The sequence below is a fragment of the Hemibagrus wyckioides genome, linkage group LG09, assembly GCF_019097595.1.
Source record: "Hemibagrus wyckioides isolate EC202008001 linkage group LG09, SWU_Hwy_1.0, whole genome shotgun sequence".
In the NCBI taxonomy this organism is placed as follows: Eukaryota; Metazoa; Chordata; class Actinopteri; order Siluriformes; family Bagridae; genus Hemibagrus; species Hemibagrus wyckioides.
In genome coordinates this window covers 23,943,915-23,957,313 of record NC_080718.1, presented here as the reverse complement: position 1 = coordinate 23,957,313, position 13,399 = coordinate 23,943,915, and the positions used below count along the sequence as shown (strand labels likewise).

General features: G+C 40.6%; 1 protein-coding gene across 3 annotated transcripts in view; it reads right to left on the bottom strand.

Moving 5' to 3' along the window:
• asap3 (ArfGAP with SH3 domain, ankyrin repeat and PH domain 3) overlaps positions 1–13,399 on the bottom strand; it is a 43,764-nt gene that overhangs the window by 15,827 nt on the left and 14,538 nt on the right. For all 3 annotated transcript variants that reach the window (XM_058398970.1, XM_058398971.1, XM_058398972.1), the window contains exons 3-10: positions 12,571–12,716; positions 9,195–9,269; positions 7,032–7,081; positions 6,835–6,946; positions 6,212–6,297; positions 4,437–4,512; positions 1,901–1,987; positions 1,556–1,665 (exon numbers count right to left, since the gene is read on the bottom strand). In XM_058398970.1, the coding sequence (XP_058254953.1) occupies positions 1,556–1,665; positions 1,901–1,987; positions 4,437–4,512; positions 6,212–6,297; positions 6,835–6,946; positions 7,032–7,081; positions 9,195–9,269; positions 12,571–12,716 (742 nt within the window). The remainder of the gene's footprint in view (positions 1–1,555; positions 1,666–1,900; positions 1,988–4,436; positions 4,513–6,211; positions 6,298–6,834; positions 6,947–7,031; positions 7,082–9,194; positions 9,270–12,570; positions 12,717–13,399) is intronic.

Sequence of the window (13,399 nt, the reverse complement as noted above, 5' to 3'; positions counted from 1 at the left end):
CACACACACACACACACACACACACACATACACTCACACTCAAAACAAACTGCAGCCCCTGTCTTCCTGGGGTAACTGACTGAGCCAACAAACACCATCATCTAGACACCAGTGTTTGGTTTTAGGAGAAAACAAAAGACCTGACAAATGATGAAGTGTGTTTGAGAAAGAACATTCTAGCGATTTCCCAATACACACACACACGCACGCACACACACACACACACACACACATACGCACACATGCGTCTGGTTTACTGGCATAATGTTTGAGAGGTTTAATAGGAAAAATGTTGGAAGCTTGTTAACAAAATAGAAACTGATCTTATATTCTGTCCAGGATTTTATTTACATCACCGGGTTAATTCACCCATAAAGTCATTTATTTAATATGGAAGTGCCAGAGCCATCAAGCAACACAACAATGAGCAACACAGGAATTTCTATTTCCTATATTCTGTGCTAACCATTCATCATTCGTTTCTCTTCTTTTCTTTTTGTGTCACCAGATGAAGTACATACTTCCTTTCTTTTCCTTTCGCCTGTAATTGGACATGTTCCAGGAATGCAGGTCATCATTAATAAATCATTCGTGTTCAGTGAGCTCTTTATCCTGGTCAGGGTGGACTCTTGGGAACCACTGGACACGAGGCAGGAATACACTCTCCAGTGTGTTTGCACAATGCACTTTATAGTACATGAAACTGACCAGCATGATAATTACATCACTCTCCATTCTGTAATGTTGTACATAGTACAGGTTACATAACCGCACATCATGCTACTACATGTAACCTTATATTCTATTACCTCTTATTATGTCTATTCATTTATCAGGCATAACATTATGACCACCTGCCTAATATTGTGTTGGTCCCCCTTTTGCTGCCAAAACAGCCCCGACCCGTTGAGGTACGGACTTTACTAGATCCATGAAGGTGTGCTGTGGTATCTGGCACCAAGGTGTTAGATCCTTTAAATCCTGTATGTTGCAATTCACAGGACTTAAAGGATACTTTTGATAGATACTGACCACTGCAGACTGGGAACACCCCACAAGAGCTGCAGTTTTGGAGATGCTCTGATCCAGTCGTCCAGCCATCACAATTTGGCCCTCTAATTATTTCTATTCATTTACAAAGATCAGGCATAACATTATGACCACCTGCCTATCGTGTGGGTCCCCTGTTGCTGCCAAAAACAGCTCTGACCCGTCAAGGCATGGACTCCACTATAGATCCCTGAAGGTGTGCTGTTGTATCTGGCACCAAGATCGCTCAAATCTTTACACTTGTCCATTTTTCCTGCTTCTAACATTGAGGACAAAATGTTGACTTGCTGCCTAATATGTCCCACCCACTAACAGGTGCCATGATGAGGAGATCACCAGTGTTATTCACTTCACCTGGTCATAATGTTATGCCTGATCAGCTGAAAGAGTGGTACCTCTACGCTGATTATATGATGATGAAAAGACTTGGCAACAAACAGGGTTTACCAGGTGATTGACTAATCAGATCTGGTTCAGACTGGGGAACAGCCTTTGTCTAACTCACCCGTCACTCTTCTTGAGCAAGAAGCCTGATTTCTCGGTGCCGTATTTCTTGTTGCCTTGTGGCTGGTGGATGCTGTAGCCGTGACTGGAGTTCTTCCTGTTTAGATAATCCTGAAAAGAAAAAACACACATCATTATCATCATCATCATCATCATCATCATCATCGAGCTACTCAGGCAGGTTTTGACATAAACGTCATGATGACGACATCGGATACAGATTTAAAGATCAGAATACCAAGATGATGAGATCCTGAACTTTAAAGAAGTATGAGGCCACAATCATGACGTTCACATCCAGACCAGCTCAGTGACTGAAGTGAGTCATGCTGGGAGTTGTAGCTACCTCTTTACCCTCCACTTGTAACTGACTCCTGAGGCAGTCCCGGAGCTGAGAGAGCTGCTTCACCTGCTCGTCCTCGTCCTGACGAACCTACCAACAAAACAGACGTTCAGGTTTTCCCCAACACCGTAAAATGAGCTTTGTTTACAGAAAGAAATGTAATAAGAGAAAAAGTACAGCAGCTCTAGGAAAAGCTATACGGAAATCTCAGACCAGGATTAAACATAAGAATATTCCCAGTGTAGAAATACTGATTTATGTGCTCGAGATGCCTACAACACACATATTATTAATTCACAGCCTCCAAGGACTCTTCAAGTCCTGCATTGCAGCATCTTGTCGACCTCCATCACAGATTCCCATCAATTTGTTCTGCTTGTTTACATCTGAGGGGAAAATAATCCAAGTTTGTCTTGCTGGGATCGCTCGCGCCGTGAATGATTGCTAGGAAGTCTGGAAGATGTTTTCCTGCCCCATCTCTCCAGCTTGAAATAATTGAATTGTTTTTCTTCTTCCCGACGAATTAAATGTTTATGGTTTTCTATCCTAAATCGAAAGCATTCAAGTCTCTACGTGAGAAGATGTTTTTATGAGCTTCACCCAAACCAGTTCTGATGCCGAGGAGCAGATCTGCTGTAACATGCCTCAACAACAACAACAACGACGAAAAAGAAATCCAGGAGTCAGGAAGAGTAGCAGGAATTTATTTATTAGGCTGTTTGTCCAATATTATGTATTAATGTAGAGGCTTAGGCATGCAGACAACAAAGCCATGCTTTGTTGACAACATGCTAGACAACAAAGCCCAGTTAGTCATCGCGAACATGGAGAGTAATGATTTAGAGTGCGGCGCTGGGAAATTGTAGAATTTTTCTGTACTAGAATTCTCGAGAAGTTATGAATTCGGAAATATCTACAATGTTCTAGAGAAAATCTCTTTGAGGTTACGAGCAAGCAGACGTTGATGAACTCTTCACTCCTATTCAAGATTTCTTTCTGAAGAATTGAATTATGAAAGACGGCAGTGTTAAAATTCTAAAATAATCCACAGTGCTGATACCGACCTTTCTTTCCCCAGTCACTTATTCTAGAATTTTCTCTAAAGTTATGAGGTGTAGAATGAGCAGTATGGGTAAAGACCTTTTGTTTTTCAAGGCCACTTGTTCTAGAATTCTCTTTAAAATGAAGAAATCCAAAAAAACCAGAGCATTCCTAGAGAAATTTTCTGTAACTATTTCTAAAATTCTAGAAATTTCTGACTTCAGAAGTTTGGAATACAAGAAGAACTGCAGCGGTGATCAAGGTTTCAGTCACATATTCTAGAATTTTTGTCTGAAGTTATGAGGTGTAGCGTTACCAGTGTTGGTAAAGACCTTTTTCTTCCCCCAAGGTCACTTATTCTAGAATTATCTTTGTGGAAGAGATCCCAAAAGAAACAACAGAGCGTTGCTAGAGAAATTTATGTAACGATTTCGAAGATTCTAGAAATTTCTGACTTCTGAAGTTTTCTATACTAAAAGAACTGCAGCGGTGATCAACGTTTCTCAACATGTCACATTTTCTAGAATTTTCTCTGAAGTTATGCACACATTAACTAGAATAAGTGTGGATAGAAGAACCTTCACAGTCACTTATTCTAGAATTCTCTCTGAAGTTATGAGGTGTAGAATTACCAGGGTTACTGGTACTTCTGGTACTTACTAGGATTAACTAGAATAGTTAACTAGATAGAGGAACACTTTCATAGTCACTTGTTCTAGAATTCTCTTTGAGACTACGACTTTCTCAAGATCACCTATTCTAGATTTCCAAAACAGCTGGAGTGCGATTGATAACCTTCTCAAAGTCACTTGCTCTTGAATTCTACTTAAAAACAAAAAACAACAGTCACTTTTTCTAGAATTCGTTTTTGAGTTCTAGAATAAGTAAGGGTCAGGAAGCAGTTACAAAAAAAAAACACTGGGACACAGACACGTCTATTTTTGAAGTTCTCTTTCAGTTAGACAGCAGATTTTCCCTAATTCTGACTACTTCCTCTTGCTAAAAAAGACCACACACACACTTACACACACACACACACACAAGCGCACACTCTCACAAGCATGCACACGCAAACACATACACACAAAAACACACACATATACACATACACACTAAAGTGTACACAAACAGACAGACAGGCCACTGACTCTTCGGTCCAGTCTCTACAGAGGAATTTCAGGATTATCTTTCTTCCTCGTGTGGAGGCCAAACCAGTGCTTCAAGTTGCACACGAGGTTTAATTTTTATCGTCTGGCTCAGAAAGACATTATACTGTAATCTCAGAGAAAGATGATCTCAGGAGATACTGCCAGCATTTGCCATTATGACAAAAATAAAACAGTATCATCGCCAAAAATCTTTCCATAAAGGCAAAGGAATAGCTAGGTATGTCTTCGTGTTCTGGCAGGACAAATAGGAAATCTGAATGTATAGATATTATGATTAGATTATGATTGAGGAGAAATTTGAAACACACACACACACACAGGAGCATTACCGTGTGGACAGATGCTGCCAGCTTTTCCACAAACGGACTCAGATGTTCAGCAGCCTTCAGTCCATCCTGAAAAAAACTGAAAGAAGAAGAGCGATGATCTCACACACATTTACATATCCCTCCTTACATAACACCGACCAGACATAACATTATAACCACTGGAATACGTAATATTGTGTTGGTCCCCATTTTGCTGCCAAAACGCCTTTCTATCAGAACCAGCATTAACTTCTTCAGCAATTTGAGCAACAGTAGCTCGTCTGTAGGATCGGATCACACGGGCCAGTCTTCGCTCCCCACGTGCATCAATGAGCCTTGACCCTGACGTCGGCTCACCACTGTTCCTTCCTTGGACCACTTTTGATAGATACTGACCACTGCAGACCGGGAACACCCCACAAGAGCTGCAGTTTTGGAGATGCTCTGATCCAGTGGTCTAGCCATCACAATTTGGCCCTTCGTCAAACTCGCTCAAATCCTTATGCTTGTCCATTTTTCCTGCTTCTAACACATCAACTTTGAGGACAAAATGTTGACTTGCTGCCTAATATATCCCACCCACTAACAGGGGCCATGATGAGGAGATCATCAGTCTTATTCACTTCACCTGGCAGGGGTCATAATGTTCTGGCTGAGTTTTTACAGTTTGTCTTCAGTCAAAATAAAAAGCTCAGAGCGATGTATTAAAAAATGAGCTTTGCCTTGAAATAATATTATACTTTAAACCTGCTACAACATGAGAGAAATTACAGCAACCACGATTGTACAAGTCAGCTGTTAGGGCATGTAAAGTTCATGTAGTTTAACAGCAGCTTGTTAAAAGCGGGGAAATGAAAATCGTTTCAAGAAGAATCAGTGACCTTTTAAAGAGAAAAGTATAAAATTGGTATAGCGTTTTCACCAACACTATCATTAAAACTATTATACTGCATGGCGAGAAACACAGGAAGAGGACACAAACACATGAGACGTCATTCTGTGTCCTTTTACTGTAAATGCGGCTTTTTCTTATGTTTATTTCCCATAGTTCAAGCTAATGTTACCAGAAAAGGCCTAAGGTTTAAAATTAGGCACATAAACACTTTAGTATTCACACACACACACTTAAAAAATGGACTAGGCTAAAGACCCAAATATTTTCTCTTCATATATTTCTGATACAGGCTTTATTAATGTGTGTATAAAATAACCGTTACACACAACAGGAGAAGCTATTTAGCTTTGTTCCAACAAAATAATTCTCATTAGAAAAAGAATACAGTATATGGCCAAAGGTTTGCCACACCCATATGGCTTATGGTTAAAAATCCCGTTCCAGATTTACTCTCCCTGTACTGTATATATAATCTCCACTCTTCTGGAAGGATTTCCACTAGATGTTGGAGTGTTTTGTGGGGATTAGTGTTTATTCAGCTATAAGAGATGTCAGGTGAGGAGGTCTGGGGTTCAGTCGCTGTTCCGGTTCATCCCAAAGGTGTTGAGTCAGGGTCAGGGTTCGGTGCAGGACACTTCCTCTTCAACATTAACACACCATGTCTTCATGGAACCGGGTCCGAGTCTCTTCCAGTTCCAGTACATCTGTGGAAGTATCCTAGACAATTGTGTGCTTGAAACTTTGTGGAGCCACATATGGCTGTGATGGTGAGGTGTGCACAAACCTTTGGCCATATAGTGTACACAGTGCATGCTGATATTTCTTCTTTGTTCAAAATAATTCTCTAGGATAAATATGAAATAAAATGATATAAACAGTGGTCATGTGCTATGGAACGTACTTGAGCTGGGCTTGGAAATACTTGATTAGGCTCTGGAGCAGATCAGGACCCTGTCGGATCTTCATCTCCTGAACCTTCAGCAAATACTGAACATGGGGAGAGAGAGAGAGAGAGAGAGAGAGAGAGAGTCTTATTTCCTCTCAGTCTACTTTTGTGTAAACAGACATCTCCAGAACAGAGGACTCCTGAACAAATGTCAGCTTTTTTGTAATACTCTGTCTGAACCCAATCTCCATCAATAGCACCTCTAGCATAGAGGTAATCAGTACAGACAGGAACACTGTAGAAATTCAAGTCAGAGGCTGTTCATGTAGGGAAAAAAATATCTGCAGTAAAGCAGAAACCGAAGAACATCTGGAGGCCTGTGGCCAGAGGAAAAAAAAGAGGAGTCCCTATAGAAGAACAGAATTCCCCTCTCCTTCAGCTCTTTATTTTAATTTATTACAACATCCTGGTTCAGCAGTGCAGCTAAAGCTAAATTTCCCCTGATCCACATACAAAAGAAAAAAGAAACCTCCCCAAACCACACAAGGAGAACATGACCTCAGCACATTTTGTTACTTTTACCAGCCTGTCGAATGAACTGAACCCGAGGAAGAATCGCACGCCTCACAGACACACACCTCGCACATCTGCAGCTGGAAAGTCCTCCTCTCTCTCTCCATGTCCTCCACAATGTCCGAGTCCAGCCTTATCAGACCGTACTGCTTCTGCCTCTCCCTCTCCAACTTCCCTCTGAAAGAAACAGAGACAGAAAGGAAACCTTGTTTAGCTGCCTGTCTGTTTGTTCCTCTGTCCATAGTAAAGGGTACATTCTTACATTTTAACGTCGTAATCCTTCCAGCCTTTCTCCATCTGCTTCCTCAGGTCCTGAGAGAGACAGAACAAAAGAGATAAAGGGAAATCACATGATGGAATGCATTCTTGCATTTAAAAATAAAAACATCAACAATAATGCGGGCATAACATTATAACCACTGACAGGTGAAGTGAATAAGACATCATGGCACCTGTTAGTGGGTGGGATATATTAGGCAGCAAGTCAACATTTTGTCCTCAAAGTTGATGTGTTAGAAGCAGGAAAAATGGGCAAGCGTAAGTATTTGAGCGAGTTTGACGAAGGGCCAAATTGTGATGGCTAGACCACTGGATCAGACCATCTCCAAAACTGCAGCTCTTGTGGTGTGTTCCCAGTCTGCAGTGGTCACTATCTATCAAAAGTGATCCTTTAAGTCCTTTAAGTCTTTAAGTCCTGTAACTATCCTTTAAATCCTGTGGAGGCCGCACTTTGCAACTTACAGGACTTAAAGGATCTGCTGCTAACATCTTGGTGCCAGATACCACAGCGCACCTTCAGGGATCTAGTGGAGTCCGTGTCTCGATGGGTCAGGGCTGTTTTGGCAGCAAAAGGGGGACCAACACAATATTAGGCAGGTGGTCATAATGTGATCAGTGTATGGAGTGATAATTATGTTCTCATGAGTCTAAAAGCTTCTGTGCTTTCTTCTGCCATCTATTTTGTTGTTGTTGTTGTTGTTGACTTACCAAGTCAAGCATTTTTTTTTTACAAGAGAACTGAATTTCTGGTCTTTAAAACAACTCTTATGTAACTTTAATGCAAAACTCTTGTAGTTAACCAGCACCAGATTTTTAAAGAGTCTCATTGTCATCTGGTTCGACTGATGCTGAATCCTTCTGCTTTTAAGAAGGCATTAAAGAAACATTTTACAGCATAACTCGGAGCATCATAAACTGCTTAGAAAGTTTGGGATGAGTTTAGAGGAACAATAGCTCTGAGCAAAAACATCACAAACATTCATAATCATACATTTTATTACATTTCTTCTATGCGCCTATTATTAATCCCATTTCCTTATATTTATAAGATTTACGGCTCTTTCCAAATAGATATAATCCTCACTGCTTTATTCATTTATCTTTATCGCTAATGGCTTCAGGGTTGTGCCAGATCCAGAAAGGATCCCTTTTAGCAAGTGGTAGGAATATAGTGTGAATTTAATGGAAGTCTATATATATATTACAGGGCACAAAGCACAGGCATTCATATCCAGGGGCAATTTAGTGTAGCCAATCCATCTACTGGCATGTTTGTGGGAGCTCAGAGGAAACCAGAGAACCTGGAGAATGAAAAAAGTGCACACTTACAGGAAAAACACACGAAACTCTACTAAAATCGAAGTCCTTTCCTTGGGCCTTGGAAGCCATCATGCTGTATGTTTATTGCTCATCAGTCCCTCCAGGATTTCATGGAGTTTGTTTGTGGTTTTTGTGGCCGAAAATGCTTGATTTTGCATTTTTTTGTGCTTCCTTCTGGTGAAATTGCACAAAAAGATGTACTTTAGCTGTTCCACACATGAGAATCAAAGAGGGCTTTGGTTGAATATGTGTAGTGATGATGCCATGTGTCACGTGTCGGCCCAGATCTACAGTAATTTAGATAAACTGCAAGCTTCTCTGAATATTGCTGAGTTTGCTCGATTTTTCGGTTATATACGCAACGGCACGGTGGCTTAGTGGTTAGGATATTTGCCTCACACCTCCACCATCCTGGGTTTGAGTCTTGCGCCTGCTCACTGTATGTGTGGAGTTTGCATATTCTCCCCATTCCTGGTGGGCATCCTAAGGATGCTCTGGTTTCCTCCCACAGTCCAAAGACATGCTTCAGGCTGATTGGAGTCTCTAAATTGCCTGTAGTGTGTGAATGAGTGTGTGTGTGGTGATGGGTTGGCACTCTGTCCAGGGTGTATCCTGCCTTGATGCTGGAGATAGGCACAGGCTCCACTTGACCCGAGGATAGATCGGATAAGTGGTACAAACAATGGAAATGAAAAAAATCTGTGACTGCAAATCATGAAATCCTGACAGTACTGGCTTTTGGCACCTTTAATATGGATAGTTGAACCTTTAATGAAGACCTCTTCCACTCCATCTTTAACAACTCGTGCATGTTGGTGAAACTCACCAGTCTGCTGGCTGTCAGTTCACTCTTCAGGATGTTCTCCAGAGGAAAGGAGAGGATGCTGTTTAGATTCTGCACCTGCATACACACAGAGAGACAGACACATTACACACACACACACACACACACACACACACACACACACACAGCTGGGAGACAGACCAAGCATCCAAATCATACACCCAAACACAACTTGTGCCACTTTAAAGTAAACTCTCAGTGGAAGATTTATTATCAGCAATTTCATTCCAGATGCTGGTCCATATTTCTAGGTTTCCAGTCGACTTTCCCTGTGGAGCTGAAAAGACAGAGTTCCAAAAGGAGGAGAAGACTCGACCTGGCAGGAGAGGACTTCGTGTAAATCTTCCTCTGGAAAGAACGCCATGAGAAAATTCCCACAAAGAAACAGAGTTTATAAGTGCACAGAATTTGCTTGGAACTGAACAAAGTAAAAAATTGAAGGAAAAGGATTTGAAACTCGTACAAAAAGAAAAGAAGAGAAAAGCGTGAGACCCTGGTGAGGACGAGTGCACTTTTTACCCTCACCTTGTTTGTCTTGTGTTCATGACAAGACATGAAAATAACACTCAAGTGCTGAAAGACAGACAGCACACACTTGCTGAGTTCAGAGCCAAGAGCAGCATATGACCCCCCCCCCACACACACACAGATGCCTTTCTCTCTATCTCACACACACACACACAGCCTATCAAATCCTACAGCCAAAACCTCACAGCAGCAGTGAGTTGGTTCTCCTGGGACGCAGGTCATTAAGCAGTTGATGATTATCAGAAACACAATGAAGCCTTAAAGGACCTCCATAAACATGCAAACAGTTCTATTCCAATCCATTTTATATGTATAGCAATTCTATTTGTATTTTCACAACAGACGTCATCTCAAAGCAACTTTACAGAAACTGTTCTCTATAGAGTTCTACAGAGAGGAAGATGACAAAATCTTCAGAAGAGCCAGGCTCCAGAAGACAGATATCAGGACTATAAATAATTCTGTACGTCACAGAAAGCAGCACAAAGTCCTGAGATGAGGACAGGAAAGTCTTTCTGATTTTTCTTCCTCTGTAGGATTGAAGTTGTATTTTCTCCCTGAGTTCGGATCTAAAACCTTTCCACTCGGAACAACGTGGCAGCTCACAACAAAACACTAAATATCGGGTAACTTATATTTTATGAAATAAAAAAATAACAGGAAAAAACACTGTTAAACTTTCCCATGTTTTTTGCAGCATCCAGTCTAAAGTATCCAATCTACACTATTGAGTCTGCAGTATCCAATCTACAATATTGAGCCTGCAGTATCCAATCTACACTATCGAGTCTGCAGTATCCAGTGTACAGTATCCAATCTACACTATCGAGTCTGCAGTATCCAGTGTACAGTATCCAATCTACACTATCGAGTCTGCAGTATCCAATCTACAATATTGAGCCTGCAGTATCCAATCTACACTATCGAGTCTGCAGTATCCAGTGTACAGTATCCAATCTACACTATCGAGTCTGCAGTATCCAGTGTACAGTATCCAATCTACACTATCGAGTCTGCAGTATCCAATCTACACTATCGAGTCTGCAGTATCCAGTGTACAGTATCCAATCTACACTATCGAGTCTGCAGTATCCAGTTTACAGTATCCAATCTACACTATCGAGTCTGCAGTATCCAGTGTACAGTATCCAATCTACACTATCGAGTCTGCACTATCCAGTTTACAGTATCCAATCTACACTATCGAGTCTGCACTATCCAGTATACAGTATCCAATCTACACTATCGAGTCTGCACTATCCAGTATACAGTATCCAATCTACACTATCGAGTCTGCACTATCCAGTTTACAGTATCCAATCTACACTATCGAGTCTGCACTATCCAGTTTACAGTATCCAATCTACAGTATTGATTATGCAGTATCCAGTGTACAGTATAGAGTCTGTGTTATCCAATCTACAGTATCCAGTCTGAAGTGTCCAATCTACAGTATCGAGTCTGAAGTATCCAATCTACAGTATCCAGTCTACAGTATCGAGTCTGCAGTATCCAGTCTACAGTATCAAGTCTGCAGTATCCATTCTGAAGTATCCAATCAACAGTATTGAGTCTGCACTATCTAATCTACACTATCTAGTCTAGAATATCTAATCTACACCATCAAGTCTACAGTATTGAGTCTGCATTATCTTAACTACACTATGAATTCGACAGTATACAATCTCCAGTATCCAGTATCCAATCTATACTTGCACTGTTCCGTCGTTTTTGTCAGTTTGTTCAGTTCTTAAAGAATAATTACATTATTATTTTACACTAGAAGGTCTGCATCTATATTTTCCCCAAATGTATTCATTCATTGAGCTAATCTTATCTCTTATTTTATCCTATCCAGTAAGCAGATTCTACAAACGGGAAACCTGATGTCCTTGAAAGACCCGAAACGACAAGGTGTGGATAATCGATTCTGCTACAAAGCTCCAAACCTGAAACTGTTCATCTAAAAAGATGCAGCAGAACTGTACTCATAAAAAAGAAATACATCGCAGATACAGTAAGAGAGCTGGAGTCAGCAAAGGACACACACACTGGATCAAAAAGGATAAAAGTTTATTTTCCGAGCCCAGTTTCTGTGTGAGATCAGCATCCCTGGAGATTTTCTGATTGACAGTTTAGCGGTCAGGAGCTACCCACTCACTTACTCAGGTCTGGGATGAATTAAGGTCACTATGGAGACAATCGGTCAGAGTGATCCGGACCAGTCCGGTTCAAGAGGGCCTTGGCTGCAGCTGCCGCACACACACACACAACATCCTTCCCAGTCCCCTAGTGCACTCTTACAGTGTATCTGGAGCCAAATCATTATTCATTCCTAAGTAAACGAAAGATGTCACACACACACAGGTGCACCCTGAGTAACCTGCCGCTGTGCTTATGACTTGGCTGCAGTTGTAACATTATTTAGGCTGAGCAATATTTCTCATCAAGCTCTAAAGCCATACTTTCTGGACTTATAGGTTGTGTCTCAGTAACACATGACTTATCACCACATGCTTTCTTACACATATGCTACGCTAGGACAAGATGCGCTAGGAAATTGATTATGACCTAATACAATCCCATCCAAATATCAGCTAACTGAAGAGAGTCAGCGTCTCATATATATGAGATAATGTTCAATTGCCCTGTGGTATAATCAATCTATCTATCTATCTATCTATCTATCTATCTATCTATCTATCTATCTATCTATCTATCTATCTATCTATCTATCTATCTATCTATCTATCTATCTATCCACAGTATATACACACACCTACATATATTCTGTTCTATTAGTCATACTACTGCATAGTTGAAATCTCACCAGAGTTTTGAGGAGCGCCGTCACCTCCCGAGTGAACACTGCCAGGTTAAGGAACCCCGTGGAGATCTCGTTATTGTCCTGAGAGAGATGGCTGTTTCCCAGGTTCTCCAAAATCTCAGTGTATTGCTCGTTACACTCCACATGACCTAAAACACACAAGTAGACAAATATAAATATCTGATCTGTGTCACGGAACTAAACAAAAAATGCAAATGTTTGAGATACGAGAACATAAGGTTGACCTGTAAACCATCCACACGAGATTTTCAAAACAGCTTAGCTTAATTTTTACGTTAACAAACATTTCCAGACAGTTTTGATAAGCTATTAAAAGCTAACCCGATGAAGCATTTCACAGATATTTACCTCAGAAAACTAAAAAGAGGCTTACTATATATGCCGTATTTTTATTATTTCATTGTGATTACTATTCTATAAACATTTAGAGAAAATATAACGTATATTAAGCTTTATATTTACAATATAATATTGCTTAACTACAAAGTGCCCAGAGCTGTTAGCCTTTTGCAGAGGTTTACCTCGGTAAAATAAAAACAAACAAACGCTCAAATCCTTACGCTTGTCCATTTTTCCTGCTTCTAACATGTCAACTTTGAGGAGAAAATAAATGTTCACTTGCTGCCTAATATATCCCACCCACTAACAGGTGCCATGATGAGGAGATCATCAGTCTCATTCACTTCACCGGTCAGTTCAAAGAAATTAACGGCATGTAGTCTAAAATATTCCAGGTCCTGTAAACAGTCATATCCCTGAAAGAAGCTTTCCTTTACTAATAATAACACTAGCCACATTTCCAATCTTTCAG